This window comes from Oratosquilla oratoria, chromosome 12 (genome assembly GCF_046742065.1).
Source record: "Oratosquilla oratoria isolate Oo_2021 chromosome 12, ASM4674206v1, whole genome shotgun sequence".
Classification (NCBI taxonomy): Eukaryota; Metazoa; Arthropoda; class Malacostraca; order Stomatopoda; family Squillidae; genus Oratosquilla; species Oratosquilla oratoria.
Genome location: NC_134788.1, coordinates 68090598 through 68117097, shown reverse-complemented (window position 1 = coordinate 68117097; position 26500 = coordinate 68090598). Strand labels below are relative to the sequence as shown.

General features: G+C 41.8%; 1 protein-coding gene across 1 annotated transcript in view; it reads left to right on the top strand.

The window, feature by feature from the left end:
* Nucleotides 1-26500, top strand: part of LOC143030489 (glutamyl aminopeptidase-like) — a 95690-nt gene that overhangs the window by 39127 nt on the left and 30063 nt on the right. Inside the window, exons 5-9 of the mRNA XM_076193639.1 lie at nucleotides 3180-3343; nucleotides 11557-11721; nucleotides 21183-21276; nucleotides 23980-24150; nucleotides 26076-26173. Of these exons, the coding sequence (XP_076049754.1) occupies nucleotides 3180-3343; nucleotides 11557-11721; nucleotides 21183-21276; nucleotides 23980-24150; nucleotides 26076-26173 (692 nt within the window). The remainder of the gene's footprint in view (nucleotides 1-3179; nucleotides 3344-11556; nucleotides 11722-21182; nucleotides 21277-23979; nucleotides 24151-26075; nucleotides 26174-26500) is intronic.

Below are 26500 nucleotides of genomic sequence, written 5' to 3'. Positions count from 1 at the left end.
CGTTTCCCAACCCCGGGGTGAATTACCCCAGTGGGGGTAATGGACCCATATTTTTGGGGTATGTGAGAAGAGGTAGCCTGACCAAGTCAATCGGTTTAAACCCATTAAACTCCGATGACAAGATTCTTGTCATTTGGTCAAATAAAACAAAAAATCATAAAACACCAAAATGTTTGATCAAACACCAGAAAAATATGACGTCAGTCCTCCTCGCTTCGCTCGCTCGCGAGCGAAGCGAGGAGGACTGACGTCATATTTTTCTGGTGTTTGATCAAACATTTTGGTGTTTTATGATTTTTTGTTTTATTTGACCAAATGACAAGAATCTTGTCATCGGAGTTTAATGGGTTAACTCTTTCTGGAGGTTGTGCACTTTGATTGGGTTCATTAAATATAGCCAATAGCGAGCTATATAGCCCATGCGGTTCATCAGGTGACAACGAAAAAAAACCATCCTATATTACCGGGTATATGTTCAATGGGGTAATCAATAACTGCGAAATTGAATTTTGGGGTAATCATTTCAAAAAGATTGGGAAACACTGAGCTAAGAGATTGTACACACATACGAATTTTAGACATACTGTTGAAATGTTCTTAGCGAACTCTAGATTCCTGGAAGTGAAGTTCTATTATATTTATTCAAATGGAAGTTGGAGGTAAGATGTGGGAGGAGAAATGGCCTAAACTAAAAGTTTTAACCCGAGCGGGTTCACGCCGACAGTGTGAGTGTTGATAGACAATGTAGACCAGCGTTTCTTAACCAGGGTTCCCCAGAATCCTAAAGCGGCCCATACACGATCAATTATATTGCGCAATTTCATTGTCAATACTCTGAATTGACAATTAAATTGACCGTGTATGGGCGATATAATATATAACTGAAGGCGGAGGAAGTATACGAGGAATAATGGAAGAATCTTACTGCCTTAACGTTTCGACCCTTAGGATCTTGATCACAAAGCTTGAAGCTTTGTGATCAAGACCCTAAGGGTCGAAACGTTAAGGCAGTAAGATTCTTCCATTATTCCTCGTATACTTCCTCCGCCTTCAGTTATATATTATATCGCCCATACACGGTCAATTTAATTGTCAATTCAGAGTATTGACAATGAAATTGCGCAATATAATTGATCGTGTATGGGCCGCTTTAGGGTTCCGCAAAAGGTCCCTAAGGGTTCCGCGAGAACAAGTGAGATAAGCTAATGCACTTTTGATTTTTTTTTTTTCAATTCCATATACGTAATATGATTAAACACGCACGACATATTCTTGGTTATTGTAATAATGTAATACAGACACCATCTTATCTAACCTATTATTACGATGAAAAAAATGAGAAAGATATGGTATATGTTTTTTTTCAGGGGTTCCTTGAGACATGCAATTTATTTTAAAGGTTACGCAAGGGGGGTAAAACAGTTGACAAACGCTGACGTAGACACTCAACACTCAACGCTACTCACTGCCTCATGCAGCGCTGCACGAGGCTCACTGTGGACCCAGCCTATTATGGAAAAGCCTTGAGAACTGTGAATTTCCAGTCAGCGAAGTTCGAGGAATTAATCATCATTATGACAACGAAGACCAAAAAAGCCTACGATTGGTGAATTGACAAGTGCTTAGGAAAGCGTTATAACCTTGTTCATCTGTTTATTGCACTAAATCCTCGAAATTAGCTGTGTTGCTTGTGGTTGCATAAGCAGGATTTGTTCCCCATTCGTTAGCTATGATATGGTAGGCAAAGGTTCATTCTACTTCTTACTTTGACTTACGTTTTGAATCTGTTTGGTTTCAGTTCAAGCTTGTATTTGATATGAACATGTTTTCAGTTGATGTTATTAACGTATATATTATAGTATTTTGAAAATATTTAGCAGTTCCCCTCCGAGCTACCTTTTCTCTCTCTCTCTCTCTCTCTCTCTCTCTCTCTCTCTCTCTCTCTCTCTCTCTCTCTCTCTCTCTCTCTCTCTCTCTCTCTCTCTCTTTGTGTGTGTATAATTAAACGTGGTGGAACACTAGGCTAACATGTTACTTAATTTTGCTGCTTCGTTTGAGTTGAAACGACTTTGGTTACAATATTCTAGAATTCCGCAAGAACATCTCAATAATCTGTTCAACATTCTAGGTTTAGCTTCTTAGTTCGTAATTCAGCTTTTCATTATATGACGCAAGAGTAATTTGACATTTAGAAATTCGAAAAAAAAAAATCATAACCGAGAAATGTCTTCCACCACTTTAGTAAATATTTCAGTATAGTGGCTCGTTGCTACGTCGTATTCCAAATATGGATAAGTTGACTAATCGTATAGTTTGTTGATCACAAAATATTTTTCTTTTTCTGTGAGATGAAAATACAAAACAAAAGTTGGGTCGTTATGAACGATTAATATTTTCTACTATTTCCTTGATTGCTTTTTCCAAAGAGATTGTAACTGTACTGTTTTCAGATCCTTGTGTAACGATTATGTTCAATCATCTCCCTTGGATCTAAAGCGGCCCATGCACGATCAATAATATTGCGCAATTTCATTGTCAATACCCTGAATTGACAATTAAATTGACCGTGTATGGTCTATTCAATTGTCAATTCAGAGTATTGACAATGAAATTGCGCAATATAATTGATCGTGTATGGGCCGCTTTATATACATATGTTTGGACAGCAGATATTATAGCTGCGACAGTTTCAGGCGATGACAGAGACACGCCCCATTTCTTTCTGACCAATCAAGATTGCTTTTGCATGAAGAGCTTTGGATGAAAGGTTCGTATGATTGGTTAGGGAAGAAAAGTGGCGTGGCTTGTACATTTAGTAACAAAGAATTCTCCTTTCCCATTGGTTTCAAGGACGTCCAGTCTATGTTCCCACAATTGAAATCACCTACAATATCAATTTCTTGTTGCTAACCTCTTTCAGTTCATAGTTAAGTTCCTTTGAGATATTTCTAAATAAACTCTCGTGTCCCAGCGCTTCCTCTGAATTTTGTAAAAGGGAAATATAAATGGAGTAACAATGTGCATTTTTTCATATTTGTAATTAGATCAATGGGTCTTATCTCATGTTTGTGTGTGTGTGTGTGTGTGTGTGTATGTGTGTTGTGTTGTGTTGTGTTGTGTTGTGTAGGACTATATGATTGTATACCTACACAGATCTTAGACAAAGGTCTTCATTTGAGCAACATTTCTCTCCTCCAGGTCCATTGCAACGAGCAAGTTCCAGCCCACGGATGCCCGTCGAGCCTTCCCTTGCTTCGACGAGCCCTCCTTCAAGAGTACCTTTACTGTCACCATGGTCAGACCCTCCGCCGGCTACATTGCCCTCTCCAACATGCCTGTGCAGGTGAGGAAGAAGTACCTGCCACGTTCTGAGCCTCGGAGTTAACTAACGTGTTTTATGGTGGATTTGTAAGTGAAAGCGTTGTGAGAAATATTAACCCATTCAACTCCGATGACAAGATTCTTGTCATTTGGTCAAATAAAACAAAAAATCATAAAACACCAAAATGTTTGATCAAACAGCACCAGAAAAAATATGACGTCAGTCCTCGCTTCGCTCGCCGCGAGCGAAGCGAGGACTGACGTCATATTTTTTCTGGTGCTGTTTGATCAAACATTTTGGTGTTTTATGATTTTTTGTTTTATTTGACCAAATGACAAGATTCTTGTCATCGGAGTTGAATGGGTTGAACGTGTGTATTTATTTACCTAGTTGTATTTTACGGGAAGAGAACTATGCTCGTAGTGACCCGCTTTTGTATTTTTCAGCATCCAGTTTGATCTTAGATTCTTGTATAGTTTTTGCATTCACTGTGTCCTCATTTAGTTTGTGTGTGTGTGTGTGTGTGTGTGTGTGTGTGTGTGTACGCACATGGTTTGTGGTTAATTATCTTACGATGAATTTTTTTTTAAGAGAATATCCTTTCACCCAAAATAAGATTCTAATGACAACCTGCGTTACATATGCTACATTGTTGAACAAATTTGATTACCTCAAACATTGATAAGCACTTGTTCGAACAACATTAATTCTAGGAATTTTAATAGAGAAAAAATCTAAGAAAACCCCTTCCTTGGTCAACACCCTCCAATCTAAGGAAGCCCAAAACCCTTCTCTTGGATTTGATCGTGTTACACAATATTCACGCAAACATGAATACCAATGTATATAAATCAATCATTTACATGGTTACATCTCTTTGAAGTGTGGAGATTTGACTTGGTTAAATACAATCGGCAGGTGAACGAGTTAAACAATCTTATCAATCTTATAGGTGTGACGACACAACCAAATACCCCGTTCACACGTTCACACATCACTTTAAACACGTATCTGTCGAACCGCGTTCGACGAACCGTTAGAACGTGCAAGTCCACATCCTCTTGAGTAAAAGCAACAACGACTGCAACAGCACTGTAGGAGTGAGGCCAAACGCAGTGTATGGGATCCAATGTATTTAACGTTTCGCCCAGCAGGGAGGTAGTAGTATAGGGTAGGATAGGTAAGATGGGGGAGAGGGGGGAATTTGGAGGGTTAGTGTAAGGAAAGAATGAAATGAAAGGAAGTTAAAGGTATGATAGATGTGGGGCAGACCACTTGCTCGGTTGAACACAGTGTAGAAACATCTGACTCCTTATACAACCCAAACTTGTGGGAAGAAACGAACATAAAACTGGTGTAAACACAATTTGCGTAAATTCCTTGTTACTTTGTTATTAAAATTGTTAGTTTTATTTATTGTAAAAAATTCATTGTTTTGATTTATATTACCAATGAACGATATAAAAGCAGATTCAAAACATCTACGTTTCGTAGTATGGATTTCATATTTGATAATCTTAAGATGCTGACTGGAATAATTCCAAGATTATTAAATATGAAAACCATACTATGAAACGTAGATGTTTTGAATCTGATTTTATATCTCTCATTGATAATATAATTAAAAACAATGGATTTTTTTTTTTACAATAAATAAACCTTTAGCAATTTTAAAAACAAAGTAAAAAGTGATTTACGCAAATTGTGTGTACACCAGTTTTATGTTCGTTTCTCCCCGCAAGCTCGGGCTATATAAGGAGCCAGATGTTTCTCCACTGTGTACATACGAATAATAACAATAATGATAATAATAATGATGATGATGATGATGATAAAAAAAAAAAATTGTAGAGACTGAAAAACTTTACACCAGGCTTAATGATCTCCTTATGGGTCGATAGCCTTATAAGAAAGAAAAAGAAAGAAAAAAAAAAAAAAAAAATATATATATATATATATATATATATATATATATATATATATATATATATATATATATATATATATATATATATATATATAAATCTGTTATTTCTGAAGAAGCCCTGCTGGGCGAACGTTAAATATACTGGATCCCATACTCTGCGTTTGGCCTCTCTCCTACACCACATCCCCTTCAAGTCAGTCCCCCAGACCCCGACCCCAGTTCCCAGGTGCACCAAAGGAGGAAAATGGGGATGACGTCACGGTTTAGAAAGAGTCTTGGTTATATAAACCAAAAGTAATCGGTCCTCTTCAATAGTGTGGCGTTGGGGTTTCTTGACCTATTTTCTCTATTTAAGCTCCTGTCAGACATACGCGACTCTGAGTGAGTTCGTTCGAGTAGAAACGTATTAGAAGGTTCTAACGGTTCGTCGAACGCGGTTCGACAGACACGTGTCTAAAGTGATGTGTGAACGTGTGAACGGGGTATTTGGTTGTCGAACACGGTTCGACAACCAAATATCCCTCCATTGTCCCAAGTCAGCAACATATGTTGGTCGCAGATTGTCTTCAGTATGTTGTTTTCGAATGTAATGTCTTCTATAGTTTGTACTGTGCTCTAGGTTTCAGCCCATACTAAAGTTTGCATTATAGAGGAGTATAGTTCTAAATTTAGTAGCCTGTCACCTTATCCAAATAGTCTTAGAATTGTCTTTGCTAAATTTCATGACTTGTTGATTACCTCGTTTGCCCTGGCTTGTTATCTCGATTCTTAACCCATTCAACTCCGATGACAAGATGTCTTGTCATTTGGTCAAATAAAACAAAAAATCATAAAACACCAAAATGTTTGATCAAACACCAGAAAAATATGACGTCAATCCTCGCTTCGCTCGCAGCGAAGCGAGGACCGACGTCATATTTTTCTGGTGTTTGATCAAACATTTTGGTGTTTTATGATTTTTTGTTTTATTTGACCAAATGACAAGACATCTTGTCATCGGAGTTGAATGGGTTAATGGACGTGCGCCATTATTCTATTTTTATTTTTATTTTATTTTATTTTTTTCCAACTGGTCTTATCTAAACGCTTCTTCAAACTTGGTGAGCCACGTTCGAGTCGTCTCCCATGATCGTGGGTGTAATATCGCTATCATTACATTTCGTGCTTCTTTCTTGTCACCAATAAAGTGATATGATCTTCTTTCCACCCTTCACATCTCACGTTTCTTTTTATTCATTCGTTTATTCATTTATTCATTTAACCCATTAAACTCCGATGACAAGATTCTTGTCATTTGGTCAAATAAAACAAAAAATCATAAAACACCAAAATGTTTGATCAAACACCAGAAAAATATGACGTCAGTCCTCACTTCGCTCGCGAGCGAAGCGAGGACTGACGTCATATTTTTCTGGTGCTGTTTGATCAAACATTTTGTTGTTTTATGATTTTTTGTTTTATTTGACCAAATGACAAGGAATCAGGAGGACTGACGTCATATTTTTCTGGTGTTTGATCAAACATTTTGGTGTTTTATGATTTTTTGTTTTATTTGACCAAATGACAAGGAATCTTGTCATCGGAGTTTAATGGGTTAATTATTCGTCAACCATCTATTCTGTACCTTCATCACTTCTTCGATTTTTTTTTTTCTTCATCTGACTTGGGATTAGTAGTATTATCTTTCAGCTTATTCGCTATTTTTATTTAATCTTCCGTCAATTTATTTTCCATTGTTGGGTTTTCAGTTTCGATGTTTGAAAGTGTGTGTGTGTGTGTGTGTGTGTGTCTCGGATCACGAGTTGGACTCGTGATCAACAGTTATTTCCCTCCCGGAAGAGAGCTCATATATGACCGCTCTATGGGTAATGCTGTGACCTAACACGCACACACACACCCAACTCCCCGCCCACGAGAGTTGGAGTAACAGCCTGCAGCGCAGCGATACTAAAATTATTTCAGCCCTGGGCGTGATTCGAACCCGGGCCGCCGTAGTGGCAACCGGGAACTCTATCAACTGCGCCGCGAGAGTGTGTGTATGCTCTTGTTTCTGCGTACAAGCGTGTGTGTGTGGTTGTGTGTTTTTGCTTGTGTGTATATGCATGTCTATGTGCACTTGTGCTTGTGTGTAGTGTTTACATGCTTGTGTGTGTGTGTGTGTATGTGTGTGTGTGGTGTGTGTGTGTGATTCACCTTTTTCACCTTGGTCTTTGGATCACGTGTTCGACTCGTGATCGACAGTTATTTCCCTCCCGGAAGAGAGCTCAGAGCTCGTATGACCGATCTATGGGTAATGATATGACCTTTCACACACACACACACACCCAACTCCCCGCCCACGAGAGTCAGAGTAACGACCCGAAGCACAGCGATACCGAAATAATTTCGGCCCTGGGCAGGATTCGAACTGGGTACTGCGAGCACCACCGTACTTCCCAGTCCAGTGCTCTACCAACTGCGCCACCGAGTCGTGTGTGTGTGTGTGTGTGTGTGTGTGTGTGTGTTTCCTAAATATGTCTACCTAGTTATACTATACAGAAAAAGGAGCAACGCTCTTGGGATTTTGTTTTCTACCATTTAATCACCATACCTGGCTTCAAACCCGTGCATGGTTCCAACGTGGGCTCGATCTCTTTATTCACCAGTTATCATATTTAAATATCAACTTATGTATTCTTTTAGCTTGGGCTACATTGCCTTCTAAATTATTCCGAGTACTTATGCTTCTGTGTAGAAAACTTTATTTCTTTACATCTTTTAGATATTTTCTTTCTCAATTTGTCCCCATAATCTCTTAACCCATTGAACTCCGATGACAAGATGTCTTGTCATTTGGTCAAATAAAACAAAAAATCATAATAAAACAACAAAATGTTTGATGATCAAACAGCACCAGAAAAATATGACGTCATCAGTCCTCCTCCTCGAGGAGGAGGACTGATGACGTCATATTTTTCTGGTGCTGTTTGATCATCAAACATTTTGTTGTTTTATTATGATTTTTTGTTTTATTTGACCAAATGACAAGACATCTTGTCATCGGAGTTGAATGGGTTAACAGGCCTAATCAAGAAATCTGTTCTGACAGTTCAGTCTGTCATCAAGTCGCCTCTTACTCTTCGATCCGTCAACGTTGATAAACCCAGTGTTCTTAGTCTCTCCTTGTATGGTCTATCTACGAGACTGGCTACTGCTCTTTGTATCCTTTTGAGTTTGCTTACATCTTTCTGTGTGGGGACCATACTGATGACCCCAAGTCACTAATCTTTTTTCGATCCCTCAACGTTGGTAAACTTAATATTCTTAGTCTCGCCTCGTATAGGTTATCTACGAAACTGGGAATCATTTTGGTGACCGTCCTTTGTATCCTTTTGGTCTTGCTGACATCTTTCAATCTGTGTGGGTAACATACTAATGACCCCAAGTCACCACATTTTTTTCGATCCCTCAACGTTGGTAAACTCAATATCTTTAGTCTCGCCTCCTATAGGTTATCTACGAAACTGGGAATAATTTTGTTGACCGTCCTTTGTATCGTTTTGGTCTTGCTTACATCTTTCAATCTGTGTGGGGACTCTAAGCCACCATTTTTTTCGATCCCTCAACGTTGGTAAGCTTAATATTCTTAGTCTCGCCTCGTATAGGTTATCTAGGAGATTGGGAATCGTTTTGGTGACCGTCCTTTGTATCCTTTTGGTCTTGTGTACATCTTTCTGTGTGGGGACTCTAAGCCACCATTTTTTCTTTCGATCCCTCAACGTTGGTAAGCTTGATATTCTTAGTCTCGCCTCGTATAGGTTATCTAGGAGATTGGGAATCATTTTGGTTACCGTCCTTTATATCCTTATGGTCTTGCTACATCTTTCAATCTGTGTGGGGACCATACCACTGATCCATATTCTAGTCTTGAATGGATTAGGATTTATATGATTTATATATTTTTCATCTCTTCATTCACATAATGAAAGTCCACTTAAGCATCTGCAGCGGTTCACATGTCTGTCCCACAGTCCTGCTTATACGTTTGCCAGCTGACCTGTCTTTTGTCGACACTCCCAGTTGATTTTATAATGGATTCGGAGGTCAAAGAGGGTCTTTTAGAGATAATGCCTATGTCCAATACATTGCGTGTTATTTAATTATTTTTATTTTTTTATTTTTTTAGAAGTGAAATTTTCTTTCTCGACTCCATGCAAATATGGTGTCTAGGTATTTTTTGCAACAGCCTACAACCCTCCTGGTTTTTCACTTTTTTCGTTATTTTTTGCGTGGATTTTAAAGGAACTCAGGGACAACATTACTCCAGTACTGACAGAGTTATTTGAAACATCTATTAGAGAGGGGAAGCTACCGGAAGACTGGAAATCAGCTAATGTGAGTGCAATACACAAAGAAGGAGATAAATCTGAGGTCAACAACTATCGCCCTGTGAGCCTCACATGTATTACTTGCAAAGTTCTTGAATCCATTATAAGGGACCACATTATGGATCACATGACACGTAATGATTTGTTTTCAGACAGTCAGTTTGGATTTCTAACAGGTAGGTCAACTGTTCTTCAGCTGCTACATGTTATTGATAAATGGACCAGAGTCATTGACGATGGAGGAGAAACTGATGCAATATTTTTAGATTTTCAAAAAGCATTTGATAAAGTCCCTCATCAAAGACTTCTAAGAAAGCTTGCCGGATATGGTGTGGGCGGTAATGTCCTCAGATGGATCACCTCATTTTTGCTGGAGAGGAGGCAAAGAGTCCAAATCAATGGAACATTCTCAAAATATCAAAGAGTACACAGTGGCATTCCCCAAGGCAGTATACTTGGACCAGTGCTTTTTGTCATATATATCAATGATTTACCTAGCTGTGTACAGTCGGACCTGTTCTTATTCGCAGATGACACAAAATTTTTCCGAGAAATTAAAAATGAAGAAGACAGACATAAATTACAAGAAGACTTGGACTCCCTGCAAGAATGGTCAAGAACATGGTTAATGCCATTCCACCCCCAGAAGTGCAAACACATGAAAGTAAGTGGAGGGCGTAGGCAAACAAAAGACACAGTATATTATATGCTACGTGGTGAGGAAAATGAAACAGTGGTTCAGAGAAGTGTCAAGGAGAAAGACCTAGGCTTGCTTACTGATGAGAGTTTATCCTTTGGTGACCACATACAGGAAAAAGTGAACAAAGCCAACCAGATCGTGGGAATGATTAGGCGATCTTTTGTATACCTAGATATACCAACATTTCGCACTCTTTTTAAGGCAATTGTTCGACCTCACTTGGAATATGCTCAGTCCGTCTGGTCACCTTATAAGAAAAAAGATATTAGGACAATAGAAAATGTTCAACGTAGAGCCTCCAAGATGGTGCCACACCTACAAAACCTTAATTATGAGGAAAGACTAAGGAAGCTGGACCTTCCAACTTTAGTATATCGAAGATTACGTGGAGATATGGTGGAGGTCTACAAAATTTTAAATCAGCACTATGACCCTGCTGTTAACATAAATTTCCAATTGAGAAAAGGACCAACTCGGGGCAACATCTTAAAGATCTTCAAACCAAGGAGCCGGACTAGACTGCGACAAGGTGCTTTCCAAGTGAGGGTAGTGGATGCTTGGAACAGCCTCCCCAATAGTGTCATAAAGGCAAAATCTATAAGATAATTTGAAACGAAACTTGATAAGCACTGGGAGAGACAGGCAATAATTTATGACTATGAAAAAACTATTGCATTTACTGGCACACCCGGCGAAGACCTACCGGAGGATGACCAAGATGTAATTTCTGCATCTGGCCAATCGAAGGTCACCGATCTGGACATATAGGTCTAGCGACCTGCGTCCAGTATCAACGTAAGGTAAGGTGTGCATTTCCGTGTGCATGTACGCGTGCGTGAATGTGATTGCATGTATGTATGTACATGTGCGCGTGTGTGTGCGTTTTTGTGCATGTGTGTGTATTAACCAATATTATTTTTACCGATTTATAATGTACAGGAAAGGAACAACCGTCATTGGGTCGTGTTTCTTATTCTCCAATATTTAAATTTAGGTGTGTGGCTGCACGTACATGCGCTTGTACATGTGTACGCGCTCGTTTCTGTGCAACTCTCCTTATACCTGCGTAGACAAAGGTTTTACCACGCGTGCCTTTGCATGACCAAACACTAATGGTTTACATTTAAGATGCCTTGTCTACTACCAGCGCACATGAACACAATGTCCGTGGTATACACACCTTCATGTATGACGCTTTCATTATGTGTTAATTTATTCTGTCTTTTTGTATCTTTTTCAGATACAAGTCGAGGACAGACCAGCGAAGGGTCTGACGGAAGTAGTCTTCCAGAAGTCTGTTCCTATGGTTACCTACCTCGTCTGTTTCATCGTCTGCGACTTCGAATCTGTCCACGCTCTGACTCAAGGCAACAAGGACTTCCGCGTCTACGCCACATCGGACCAGGTGAGCCTCAATGAGATCGTAATCCTCGGAGACCCAGGTCTTTCTTTTGGGGATGGAACCGAGTCCTGATAATAATTAGCCCAAGACACTGTAGGACGTTTCTGAATTTAATCTCTTATGACGTAATTTGATATTATGTTAACCCATTAAACTCCGATGACAAGATTCTTGTCATTTGGTCAAATAAAACAAAAAATCATAAAACACCAAAATGTTTGATCAAACAGCACCAGAAAAATATGACGTCAGTCCTCCTCGCTTCGCTCACGGCGAGCGAAGCGAAATACCTTCATACATCGCTTTGCTACCTGTATGTCTTTTTAGAGGGGGTTACCACGGTCTAACGGCTCGTCGAACGCGGTTCGACAGACACGTGTTTAAAGTGGTGAACGTGTGAACGGGGTATTTGGTTGTCGAACACGGTTCGACAACCAAATACCCCGTTAGACCTTATCCTAAGCGCAAACTGAGCCGCAGGGGAGACAGCACAGAGGAAAAAAACAGACTTCCTGTTGTTGAATTGAAGCACAATTTCAACTTCTCTCTTACTTGGAATGCTGATGTAATACCTCTAGAAGAGTTTCAAGCGAGAGAGAAGTTCAAACTGTACTTCAATTCAGCAACAGGAAGTCTGCCTTTGCCCTGTGCTGTCTCACCTGTGTCTCCTGCGTGTCATTTTGCGCTTAGGCAGAATCATTTCGAATTTCCGGAAATGACCTGCTGAGACTAGATAATATAAAATGAAACCTCTGGTTCCCCCACCCACTCCCTAAACCGTTTCTTTAGTAGAATTAGATTGTATTTGCCAAAAAATAACCTGTAGAGCGTATCAGTTTATGTCGTAGGGGCTAATCAAAGATAATTCTTGACGAACGGCAGGGGTGGGCAATGTATGTATATATGTAGGTATGTATATATATATATATATATATATATATATATATATATATATATATAAAGGGGAGCTCTGGGTTTCGTGCGCACAAAAAAGATAGCGTACCAGGATTGGCACGCGTGCCAAGGGTTGCCCACCCCTACCATACGGGGTCCCTGGGTTTAGTGAATTAGATTACACACATTTACGGTAATCTTTTTGACCCACACTACACTACCATCCACATCAATATATATATATATATATATATATATATATATATATGTATATATGTATATATATATGTATATATATATATTATCAAGCGTCATATATTTTCCTATGTAGTATGTAACTTACAGTTAGGCGATTTTCTTGAATAGTTACAATGAAATTGTCACGGAAAAGAATTTTAATTCTGTATCGCGAGAAACTCGGAGTGGGTTAAATATTTTGCTTGTGGCTCTACATGCACTGGGACCCAACTTAGTCATGTGTAGCAGTAGGTCAAATTCTAAATGGCTTGTATGAGTATAACATCCATATTAAAAAAACAAACATTTTGGTTCGAGTCCCCGTTGTTAATAAAGATCACTCACTGACCGCCAGATTTGGGTAAAATTATACTATCACACAAACACGGATATTTAACATGAAACGTTGTGCAATAACTCATAGACCTATAACCTAACCAAACCAAACAACCTACCGTAACCATTCCACAGAAAAACAAAACAAAAACAAACAATCTTTCAATTACAAGAAGGAAAGACAGGAAAAAATGGGTTTGCGTGATGCTGCAATAATATCGACATGTCCTCTCCGTGCTGAAGACTACCTCGTTTGAATCAATTGAAATAACGGTCTTCTTATCAGTTAGACCAATGGTGTATCAAATCTCTCTCTCTCTCTCTCTATCTATCTATCTATCTATCTATCTATCCCTCTCTCTCTCCCCGTCTCTCTCTCTCTCTCTCTCTCTCTCTCTCTCTCTCTCTCTCTCTCTCTCTCTCTCTCTCTCTCTCTCTCTCCCTGTCTCAACCTGTCTCAACCCCCCCACTCTCTCTCTATCTATCCCTCTCTCTCTACCCGTCTCTCTCTCTCTCTTTCTCTCTCTCTCTCTGTCTATCTATCTATCTATCTCTGTCTATCTCTCTCTCCCTTCTCCCCTCTCTCTCTCTCTCTCTCTCTCTCTCTCTCTCTCTCTCTCTCTCTCTCTCTCTCTCTCTCTCTCTCTCTCTCTCTCTCTCTCTCTCTCTCTCTCTCTCTGTCTCAACCTGTCTCAACCCCCACACTCTCTCTCTATCTATCCCTCTCTCTCCCCATCTCTCTCTCTATCTCTCTCTCTCTCCTCTCTCTCTCTCTCTCTCTCTCTCTCTCTCTCTCTCTCTCTCTCTCTCTCTCTCTCTCTCTCTCTCTCTCTCTCTCTCTCTCTCTCTCTCTCTCTCTCTCTCTCTCTCTCTCTCTCTCTCTCTCTCTCTCTCTCTCTCTCTCTCTCTCTCTCTCTCTCTCTCTCTCCTCCTCCCTTTCCACGACTACCTCAAAGAAGAGGAGAGGCGATTGGTGATTACTTGTTGTCAGTTTACTCAAACTTCTCCGATGTTCCTCTTCCTCTGCACCTCCTAAATTGTAGCCACACGTTCCCGGGTTACCCGTTTACAAGCGTCGTTCAGCAAAGGCAGCCATATAGATGGCGGGGGGCAAGGTGCTGAACGCTTTCGTCCGCGTTCCCGTATGTGTGTCCGCGTAGACGCCGATTGTATTCAAGGGCGACAGGTCTTTCCTGAGGAGGAGAAGTTGGAGGAGGATGAGGATGATGATGAGTCGATGGAGGAAGAAGAGTATAAGGAGTAAAAGGAAGATTACGATGAGGAGGAAGAGGAGGAGGAGGAGGAAGAGGAGAAAGAGGAGGTGTAGAAAGAGGTATAGAGTAGTAAGGGAGAAGTATTTGGTGAAGAAGAAGAAAGAACAAATGAATAAAAGGTAGAGATGGAGGAACAGGAGGAGGAGGAGGAGGAGGAGGAACTGGTAGAAAAGGAGGAGGAGGAACTGGTAGAAAAGGAGGAGGAGGAACACGTGGAGGAGTAGAAGTAGAAGTAGAAGGAGAAATAGGTAGAGGAGAAGGAGGAATGGGTAAAGGAGGAGGATGAAGGGAACTGGTGGTGAGGAGTAGGAGAAGTGGAAGGAGGAGTAGAAGGAGGAGGAGGGGGAACAGGTAGAGGAGTAGTAGTGATGGGGAGGAGGAAGAGAAGGAGGGGAGTAGGAGGAGGAGCAGGAGTAGAAGGAGGAGGAGGAGGAACAGGTAGAGGAGTAGTAGTGATGGGGAGGAGGAAGAAAAGGAGGGGGAGGAGGAGGAGGAGGAGGAGGAGTGGTTGGCGAGGGCATGATATTCTGCCTATGGTCCTCAGGCTACCGACCCGGCCGGCGTTGATCCACTCTGCTCTCTCTTCTTCGTGTTTTGATCTCGCGGCACCGAAGTGTCTAGGATTTTTTTTTTTTTTTTTTTTTTTTTTTTTTTCCTCCCGGGAGGGAGCACAGTCTTGCCAAGATTCTTGTGTGTGTGTGTGTGTGTGTGTGTGTGTGTGTGTTTGTGTGTTTCCGTTCATGCACCGTTATAAGCCTGTGTTTATTGTGTGTGTGTGTGTGTGTGTGTGCGCGCGCATGCATGCATGTTTATATGCTTCTGTATTTTGTGTATGTGGATGTGTACGCGAGTGTATATGCGCATGTGTGTACACGTATGTGTATGATTGTGTGTGCGTACATGTGTGTGCACAGATTTGCGTACACGTTGGCGTACACGTGTGTGCGTACGTATGTGGCGTTTACACGGAGGCCACATGTTCGTGTACATGTGTGCGCGTATACGTGTGTGTATGTGTGAGTGTGTGTATTTACCTAGTTGTATTATACGGGAAGGGAGTTATGCTCATAGTGACCCGTCTTTGTATCTGTCGGCATCAAGTTTGTTCTTAAATTCTTGTATAGTGTTTGCACACACTGTTGCCTCATCCAGTTTATTTCAGAAATCCACCACTGTGTGGGAAACTATTCTTTTTCAGATTTCTTCTGTAACTATTCTTTTTTAGTTTCTTTTCATGTCCTCTTGTTTTTCTGTTGTCCCACTTCCCATTAAACTCCGATGACAAGATGTCTTGTCATTTGGTCAAATAAAACAAAAAATCATAAAACACCAAAATGTTTGATCAAACACCAGAAAAATATGACGTCCGTCCTCGCTTCGCTCGCGAGCGAAGCGAGGACGGACGTCATATTTTTCTGGTGTTTGATCAAACATTTTGGTGTTTTATGATTTTTTGTTTTATTTGACCAAATGACAAGACATCTTGTCATCGGAGTTTAATGGGTTAATAAATCATCTCTATCTAGGACTTCCGTCCCTTTCATAATTTTGTAAATACTCAGTAGATCTCCTCTTTCTCTTCTTTGTTCCAGGGTTGGTAGTTCCAATTTGGCCAGTCTTTGTTCGTATGTCAATATGGAGAGTGTTGGGTCCATCTTTGTCGTTGCTCTTTGGATTCTAACTTCTTTATATTCCTTTTAGTACTGGGCGTCTATAGTGTCGCAGCATACTCCAATCTTGGTCTTATCAGTGTAACTAATATTTTATTTACCATTTCTTCATTCAAGTAATCAAAAGCCACTTTCATTGACCTTTTAGTAAACTGAAGGTTTCTCCGACTATTTTGTTGATATGATTGTCTGGTGACATGTCTTTGCTGATAATTACTCCTAGGTCCCTTCCTGAGCTTACTTTTTTTTACTTCCTCTGCACCAATTTTGGATTGCCCCGATATTCTAGTTTTACTTTTTCCAAACTCCATTTCTTGATGTTAAAGTTCACTTCCCACTTTTGACTCCATTCCCAGACTTTATCCAAGTCTTTCTGTATTGGCCGACATGTGTGTGTGTGTGTGTGTGTGTGTGTGTGTGTGTGTGTGTGTGTATGTGTGTGTGTGTGTTTGTGTGTAATTCACCATTGTCTTGGATAACGTGTTGGACTTGTGATCGACAGCTATTATCCTTACGGATCAGAACTCAGAGCTCATATAAACCGATTTATGGATAATGTTGTGACCTTACACACACACACACACACACACACACACACACACACACACACACACGCACACACGCACGCACACAAAATTCATTACCCAGTTGGTGTGCCGGCTTCCAGTGCAATGATGCTGATACTATTTCAGCCCTGGATGGGAATCGAACTCGGGTTGCTGGATTAATGGTTGTGAACGGTACCACTGTGCCTTAGAGCACGTGTGTATGTGTGGGTATGAATGAAAATACATAGATACAATTTTCTTTCTGCACTGAGCGATTTTATTAATTTTGGGGGACCCCGACCTCTCCCCCACCAACCTACCTCCACCTCAGTCACTGATGTATTGAATTACAATATATTTGTCACTCTCATTTTAGATATTACATTTTAGTACTTAGACTACACAGTCGCGCGCGCACACACACACACACACACACACACACACACACACACACACACACACACACACACACACACACAAATATATATATATATATATATATATATATATATATATATATATAACAAATCAAATGTGTTTTACTACATGTAAGATGATTTAGCGGGTGAGGTAAAGTCTAGTTGGGATTTGGATTTATTCGTAGGTACGAAGATAATGTACAATGAGAGGTAAAGGAGAGGGTCTCCCTACCTCTGCAGACTAGGTCCTTGACCTAGGCAGCCCTAGTGTCAGGTGCGTGAACTAGGCAATCCTAGTGCCGGGCCTTGACCCTGTCAACGCCTCCTGCCAGGTACGTGGCCGGGGCAGTCCTTATGCCGAGTCGGTGACCTCGGCAGTGCTATCTCCAACGGCACAGCCGTTCGGTAATAAAGTGGAACGGGTAGGTTTTGTGGGTTGCCGATGTGTTAGTTATCAAATATAGGTATGGGTGTTATAGTGGTTAGTTGTATGGTTGATGGGCGTGGCTAGATGTGTATGTATATTGGGTTACGGTAATGTAATTGGAGTAGGTATGAACAAGGGTTCAATGAGTGTCTGGTGACATTAGGCATCTCGTGTGGTGACACTGCGGGGGCGTCTTGTTGTACAGTCAAATATCATATGAGAATATATATTGAAATACATTAATATATTAAAATACATGAATAAACATATACTCTAGGAGGGATTCTGCCCACGGGGATATTGTCTTGGGGCGATTCTGTCCAGGAAGGATATTGTCAGAAGGGAATTTGTCCAGGGGTATTGTGTCCAGAAGGGATTATGTCCGGACACCATCCACCCATTTAGTCTTCGGACATTTAGTCTTCTGGACAATTGATCCACCACTAATTAGCCTTTCACTGATTAGTCTTCCTTTGAAAAATAACTATGTACATTTAGTCTTCCCAGTAAATTGCCTTCAAGTTAAAATAGGATAATCAGCTTAAAACATCAGTATTTATTATTTTATGTAGTGGTAAATAGGATTATGATAGGAAGAGTTAAGGATGTACATGTGCTAAGGGGAGAGGGTGGGGGAATATCAGATCATTTTTTGGTGGAAGGTAAGTTGAGAGTGGAGGATAGATGGAGAAGGAGGAAAGGGACAAAAGGTAGGGAGGTTCTTAGAGTGAACTCCTTGAATGAAAAGGAAAAGGAGAAGGAGTACGAAAAGAAGCTGAAGGAGGAGTGGGAGGGAGTAAAGGATAAAGCAGAGATGGGTGTGGAGGAGGAATGGGGATGGTTCAAGGAGGGAGTCTTAAAGTGTGCAAGGATGGTGTGTGGAACAAGAAGGACAGGGGGAAATAGAAGAAAGGGTAGTGAATGGTGGGATGAGGAAACAAAGAGGGTTGTAGAAGAGAAGTATCGAGCATTCACAGGTTGGTTACTATAGAGGACGGGGGAGTCATATGAGAGGTACAAAGAAAAGAAAAGAGAAGTAAAGCAAAAGGTAAAGGAGGCAAAGAGGAGAGCAGATGTGAAATGGGATAGGAGTATGACAGAAAATTTTGAAAGTAATAAAAAGATGTTTTGGAAAGAAATTAAGAGAGGAAGAGGAGGCGAATCAAGTAGGGAAGAAAAGGTAAAAGGTACAGATGGAGAGTTGATAATGGAAGAGATGGCAGTGAGGGGAAGATGGGCAGAATATTTTAGGGAGTTGCTAAATGTGAAGGAGGATAGGGAAGGAAAGATAGCTGCAGTGGGAAATACGAAGAAAATGAGAGTGATGAGTGAGGAGAACGGAGGAGAAATAAGGAAGGATGAGGTGAAGGCAGTTGTAAAGATGATAAAAGCAGGTAAGGCACCTGGTCTGGATGGATGTCATGCAGAATGTCTGAAAAAGGGAGGTTCAGTGATGGTGGACTGGTTGGTGAGATTATTTAATGTTTGCTGGAGAGAGGGTAAAGTACCGGAGGACTGGAGTAGTGCATGTATAGTTCCTCTTTACAAGGGAAAAGGGGACAAGTGTGAATGTAGTAATTTCAGAGGGATTAGCCTGTTGAGTGTAGTAGGGAAGGCTTATGGGAGAATCTTAATTGAGAGGATTAGGAGAGGAACAGAAGGAGTAATTGGTGAGGAACAGTGTGGATTTAGGACGGGTAGAGGTTGTGTAGATCAGATCTTTGTGGTAAGACAGATATGTGAGAAAGCTATAGGAAAGGGGAAGGATATTTTTTGGGCTTTTATGGATCTGGAAAAGGCTTATGATAGGGTAGACAGAAAGGCACTGTGGGAGGTTATGCAGATTTATGGGATAGGAGGAAAGCTTTTGGGAGCTGTCAAGAGTTTTTATGTGAGTAGTAGAGCATGTGTTAGGATTGGAAATGGAGAGAGTGAGTGGTTTGAAGTAAAGGTGGGACTTCGTCCAGGATGCGTTATGTCGCCCTGGCTGTTCAACTTATACATGGATGGGGTGGTGCGAGAGGTGAATGCTAGGGTAGTGAGTCAGGGATTGGAGATGGTTAAAGAAAAATGGAGAAAAGTGGGAGGTGAGCCAGCTGTTGTTTGCGGACGACACTGCGCTTGTGGCAGGGTCAGAGGAGGGATTGAGGAAGCTGGTGGCAGAGTTTGGGAGAGTATGTGATAGAAGAAAGCTAAAGATAAATGTGGGTAAAAGTAAGGTGATGAGATGTACAAGGGGTGAAAGTGGCAGTAGACTGGAAGTGAACATTAAGGGAGAGCGACTGGAGGAAGTGGATAGTTTTAGATACTTGGGTGCAAGTGTAGCAGGAAAAGGTGGAGTGAAGGTGGAGGTAGAATGTAGATTGAGAGAAGCGAGTAAATGCCTTGGTGGTTTAAAGAGTGTAATGAGAAATAGACATTTGGGAATGGATGCGAAGAGGAGACTGTATGAAGGAGTGATTGTGCCAACAGCACTGTATGGGGCAGAAACGTGGAACATAAGAGAAGAAGAGAGAAGGAGTTTGAATGTGTTTGAGATGAGGTGTCTGAGAAGTATGGTGGGGGTTACTAGGCTAGATAGAGTGAGAAATGAGGAGGTGAGGAGGAGAACAGGGGTGAAAAAGGATTTGGGAGAGAGGGTTGATGAAAGAATATTAGGATGGTTTGGACACATGGAAAGAATGAGTGACGAAAGACTAGTAAAAGAGGTATGGAAGGCAGATGTGGAGGGAGTGAACATGAGGGGACGTCCTAGGATGAGGTGGATGGATGGGGTGAAGGGGGCTTTGGGGAAGAGGGGAATGTCTGTTGAGGAAGGAAGGGAGAGGACGGAAGACAGAGGTGAGTGGAGAATGGTTGTATATGGATGATGTTGTGACGACATGAGGAGGAATAGGCGGGGGGGTGGGGTAGTATGTGTGAGTAAATTTTGACGCAGCCCGAAGGGATTTCTCCCCGTCCTCTCCTTATATGCAAAGGGGGACGAAGAGGGGGGGTCGCCGATTAAATGAAGCGGCCTTGCTGTGGATGTACTGTGTCTTGCGACACTGCTTCTGACCCAGGGCGGTGGGCAGGGTTCAGGGATGACCCGTCATCCAGGAGGTGCTCAGATGAGAGGAAGGGTGGGAGGGGTGTGGAGTGTATTTAGGGATGAAATGGGTGGGAGTGTTTTTATGCCTTTCCTTTTGTGGCTACCTCCCTTGGAAGGGGGAAAAAGCCTTGGTATATATCATATATCATATTATCAATGTGTGATTTAATATAACCATATATAAATGATAAATAAGATAAGAATAGGAGGATTAGAGGCTCTAGGGTACCTTATATTTCACATCTGGTATGACATATACCAAGTTGATTGATGTGCTGCTAGAATGAGGTATATGTGTGATGGTGAATCAATAGAAGAACGGGGTGAATAACTTGTCATTTATCATCTAAAGATTTTGTTGATTTATCACCCCGTGGCGTGATTCTATAGCTAATGACATTTAACTCCTCTGTGCTTCTAAAGTATATGTGTGATGGTGAATCAATAGAAGAACGGGGTGAATAACTTGTTGTCACTTATCATTTAAAGATTTTGTTGATTTATCACCCCGTGGCGTGATTCTATAGCTAATGGCATTTAACACTTCTGTATGCCTGTCTGTCTACAGATCGACCGGACCCAGTATGCGCTCGAGCTAGGAGTCAACGTTCTTAACTTCTTCGAGAATTACTTCGAGATCGAGTATCCTCTCCCCAAGCAAGGTACGCGAAGAAATGGACACAGTTCCTTCTGTGCTCTCGGGTCTTCTTCTGTTTTGTCAACAGGAGGAGGAAGTGCGGTCACGGGTTGCCTTCGAGAAGTCTTTGACTCGGTCCGGGGATCAAGTGTCAGTCCCTCGGGGCCCCACCTCCACATGGAGGGGAAGTTGATGGTTTTTGAAGATGAACTAGGGGGAGATGAGTCTGTATGATCAGGTCTACGGTGAGAAGGAAAAAGTGTTAGCAAGTTGTTTGTTAGATAATTTTTATGACCATCGCGCAAGGATTCGAACCTGCGCTGTACATGACGACAAGAGGCCCGCCATGACTACCGCCTTAGAACACTCGACCACTGAGTGGTCGAGTGTTCTAAGGCGGTAGTCATGGCGGGCCTCTTGTCGTCATGTACAGCGCAGGTTCGAATCCTTGCTCGATGGTCATAAAAATTATCTGATTAATGTCGCTGTACACTAGCGAATTCCTCGTAAGGTTGTTTGTTGTTTACTGGCGAGGTTAGAACTGAACTGATTACTGATAATTACTTGTATTAGGTCAGGTTGGGTCACGCAGGGTCACACTGTCACAGAGTGCATGTCAGGTCGCGACTAGTACGTCAGATTGCTAGCGCGTGGTCAACACAACGTGCACTCCATTCTGTGATACCACGTGGTCAATGGCACCACACGGCTGTTGGTACGTAGGTCGCACGAATCTCTCTGACGACCGTCTTGCAGTCTCTAATCATTGACCCCTTTATATAATTATGATGGGAATAGTGCTGAGAGACCGAAGGAGAGCAAGTTGGGTGAGAGAGCAGACTAGAGTGAAAGATATTGTGGAGGCAGTAGAAGAGAGGAAGTGGAATTGGGCAGGTAAGTTAGTGCGAACGACTGATGAGCGATGGAGCAAGTGTGTTACGGAATGGACGCCGCGAGATAGGAAGCGTGGAAGAGGGAGACCAGGCAGAAGGTGGAGAGACGAGATCGAGAAGTTTGCAGGGGTGACGTGGCAGACAATAGCGTGGTCGTGGGAATCATGGAATGCTATGAAGGAGGCCTTTGTTCAGCAGTGGACTCTGGATGGCTGAATTGATTGATTGATGCCGACGGTTGTGGTGGTGGTGGTGATGATGATGATGGTGATGATAGTGATGATGATGGTCATGTTGATTATGATGATGGTGATATTGGTGATAATTACGAGGAGGAGGATTGTGATAAATGTGATGATGATGAAGGTTGTTACAATTGTACATGTTATATAATTATCATGAACTATATATCTTCAATCTACAATGTTTATTCATCGTTTATGCATTGATATCTGAGTTTTTATCTTTTTATTTTGGCCTATGTGTACCTTTACGTATTGAGATGACATAATATTGTGTTAGGTTGGTTTTATCTATGTATGAAGAGTATGTGATCTGTTTCGGCCAGCCTCATCATCAAGGGGAAAGTGACTTAAGTGTGTGTGGCCCTGGATCACGTGTTGAACCCGTGAACGACAACTAATACCCTTCCAGATTAGAGTGCAGAGCTCATGCATGAACAAGCTATGGGTAATGCTCTGACCTTACACACACACACACACACACACACACACACACACACACACACACACACACACACACACACACACACACACACACACACACGCACACAATTCCCGGCTGCCACTGCGGCGGTCCGGGTTCGAATCCTGCCCAGGGCTGATATAATTTCAGTATCACTACGCTGCGGGTCGTTACTCCAACTCTCATGGGCGGGAAGTTGGGTGTGTGTACATGTGTAAGGTCACATCATTACCCATAGATCGGTCATACGAGCTCTGAGCTCTCTTCCTGAGGGGAAATAGCTGTCGATCACGAGTCCAACACGTGACCCAAGGCCATGGTGAATCGCACACACACAACTCTTTGTCCACGAGATTTGGAGTGCCAGCTCGCGCGCGCGTGCGTGCAAGTGTCAGTGGAAATGTAAGCCGCACTCGTCCTATGGGGACTTGAGAGTTTTACCTCGCCGATGTAGTCTGTCCCATGCGTCCTTGGAGGTCAACAACGACAGTCACTTGGAGATGGGCACTCTGGACACCGCCGCCGTCTAGTTGGCGTCTGACGGCGACTGGACGGGGTGAAATGGTGGCCTAGCATTACAGCCACAACGCTAATGGTGCCCGTCGGCGACCATGTAGACCAGCGCCGCAACACGCCATCCTGTCGGCGACCATACCGACCATCGCCGCTGACGGACGCAATACCGGCGGCGCTTGACAACGATCCCATCATGCAGGTCCCCAACGCAGTCACAATGGGCCTAATTCAGAGCGCCGTCTAACGCCGATCGGTCGGGGACGGCGCCTCGTCCGGTACATAATGGTTGCCGCATGACGGCGAAGACGTCCCGTAACCGACCAGTCCAAATATCCGACCTGAGCTGCCGCCGACTTAATTTTTGAGTTTCGTACAATGCTCAAAATTGCCTAACAATTACCACAACCTGTCCCGACCTTCCCGCCGCACTCCCGTTTATCGGCTACCTCTCCCGAAGCGCGGCAACTTCGACAAAGACCTCGCTACGACCTCTAAGTCTGCGCGGGACCGGACTTGAGACTCCATAGTGGGAGTGCTTCTTAAGTGTGTGTGTGTGTATGTGTGTGTGTGTGTGTATTTGAGGACTCCTTTATTCACTCGTTTTTTACTTGCAGATATGATTGCCATCCCCGACTTTGTGTCCGGCGCCATGGAACACTGGGGGCTCATCACATACCGGGAGACGAACCTCCTCTACGACGACCGGTCGTCTTCGTCGTACAACAAACAGCGCGTCGCAGCCGTTGTCGCCCACGAACTCGCTCACATGTGGTTTGGCAACCTCGGTAAGTTAAGGTCGTAAATCCCACTTTTAGAAAAGAGGAGACGAAGGTAGACAGTTCCGTATATTTCGATCACTAGCTGTGATCCCCTTCAGCGGATTGAGTACAGAGTTACAAAGACATGTATATATATATACAAGAATGATAGGTAAATATGTAGGAACCAGGGGAGGACTTAAGTCATGTGGCCGATACTAAGCAGACATTGTTGGATTTTGTCCACTGTTAGTTTGGATGGTAACGGTCTTTTAACTGCTATGGTGGTGATGCTTGTCAGGTGACCATTGACCATTTGATATATTGTAATTAGGAAAATATTTTATCTATGAAGATTCATTGATTATCCCTCTAAAACTACATTTTGACTTAGAGATAATTTCAGCATCATCCCAATCTATGCGGTGATCTTTATTGGCAATGTGCTGAAATACCGTGGAGTTCTCTTGCCCATATTTTGCTGAATTTTTATACTCTTTTATCCTAGTTGCCAGGTATCTTCCAGTTTGTCCCCAATAACCATCATATATATATGTGTGTGTACATATATATATATATAAATATATATATATATATATATATGTATGTATGTATATATGTGTGTGTGTATGTATCAGCTGATAATAACAACACAAGCTTTATCTCTTAATCTAGTAATAGGGATGTTTGGTTTTCTAAAGGACTTCATTCTCACAAATGTTTCTTTGAGACTTACGGGACCAAAGAAGTTGATGGGAGATGTTTTCGGCCTTGTGAGCACAGATTTGTTGTGCTTGCATACCAGAGGTCATACGAGAACTACTTAAAGTATTTATTTCCATTAAACTAAATTTTACATTTGGGAGTTTCCTTATATTGTTGTCTCTCATTTTTTATATTCATTTAAGGTCATGAATGACTATATGCCAGGGAAAACTGTACATACAACTTAAAGCAGCAAGACAGAGCAGTTAGTCTAGTTCAAATGGCAGGCCAATCAAGCTTGTGGTTACCAGTGGTCATACAAAAGAAGTTTTAAATTCATTAGTTATTTTTTAAGGTGAGCTCTGGATTTCGAATGTCGGAAGAAAATGTTAGTGCATTAGAGCCTGCACGCGTGCCAAAGGTTGCCCACCCAGTTCTATTGGTTCACCCCTAAACACAAACATAAGTCTTATACAGTCGGTATTGTAAGGGGATGGGGATAGACTTCTATGACCCCCCTACGGATCAGTCACTAAAAGAGGAATGATAATCACTTTCAACTTCTGTTATCACTGTGGTTAAGTGCAAACACACTGTTTTTCTGTTGGGAGTTTATTACATAGATCTACACACAAGTATGGCAGGAAGTGATTTGCTTCCAGGCGGATGCTAAGGAGGCCCAGCCTTGGGCATGAGCACGCTCTCCCGATCCCTTTTCTGATACACTGTTGCCAGGCGGAGAAAAGACCAGGCAAAACAATGCAGACAACACATCTAGGTATAAGAATATACAGAAACAAGAGAACAACCACATATGATGAGGAGTATGCATGCAAAATGGTCACGGGCAACGTCATACTAAGTACCCCAATGCTATGGCACATAAGATTGGCAACAGCGCACGCGCTTATAGGGTACGCCTTATGACGTATATATAATCGGTTATACAATTGTGTATAGGGCACCTATACAATGTAACGACCACATAGGCTTACTTATACAAAACATTTACAATAAATATATGTTGATATTAAGTACTCGTGTATGATAAAGAAGTATTACGTCATATACAATAAAGGAGATACATATACAATAAATATATACAATAACTAAGTAAGAAAGGACTTGCCACATCACCCCGTTCTGTTCTCCTCATTAAATATTTCCTTAACCACCTCGGGGACAGAAGCGCTGGTAAGAGAATATTAATGACCCTCAACTGACCTTGTATGACCCTTTCTTTCCAGTCACGCTACGCTGGTGGGATGACTTGTGGCTGAACGAGGGCTTTGCCAGCTACATTGAGTACAAGGGTATTGCACACCATGAACCCGACTGGCAAGTGGTGAGTACCAAACAGATTCATCTGACCTGATCTGACCTGACCTGAATCGACCCAATTTTGTACATTCCTCTCTAAATCTGTGTCACGCACTTTTTAGCTTGTTTAACAGCCAGACCATATAATCTTATGGTCTGGGGTTCACTCCAGGCATCCATCTTTATCCGCAGCCTACTCCTTCCTCTTCTGGATTGATTCGTATATCCTACAAAAATATCTTCTTCCATCCATTCTCATAACATATAACAAATACAGTGTTTAGGAAGAAAGTCAAGTATGAGAATACTTGGTAGTGGATAGAAAGGTGGTAGATAGGGCATTAATGGACTG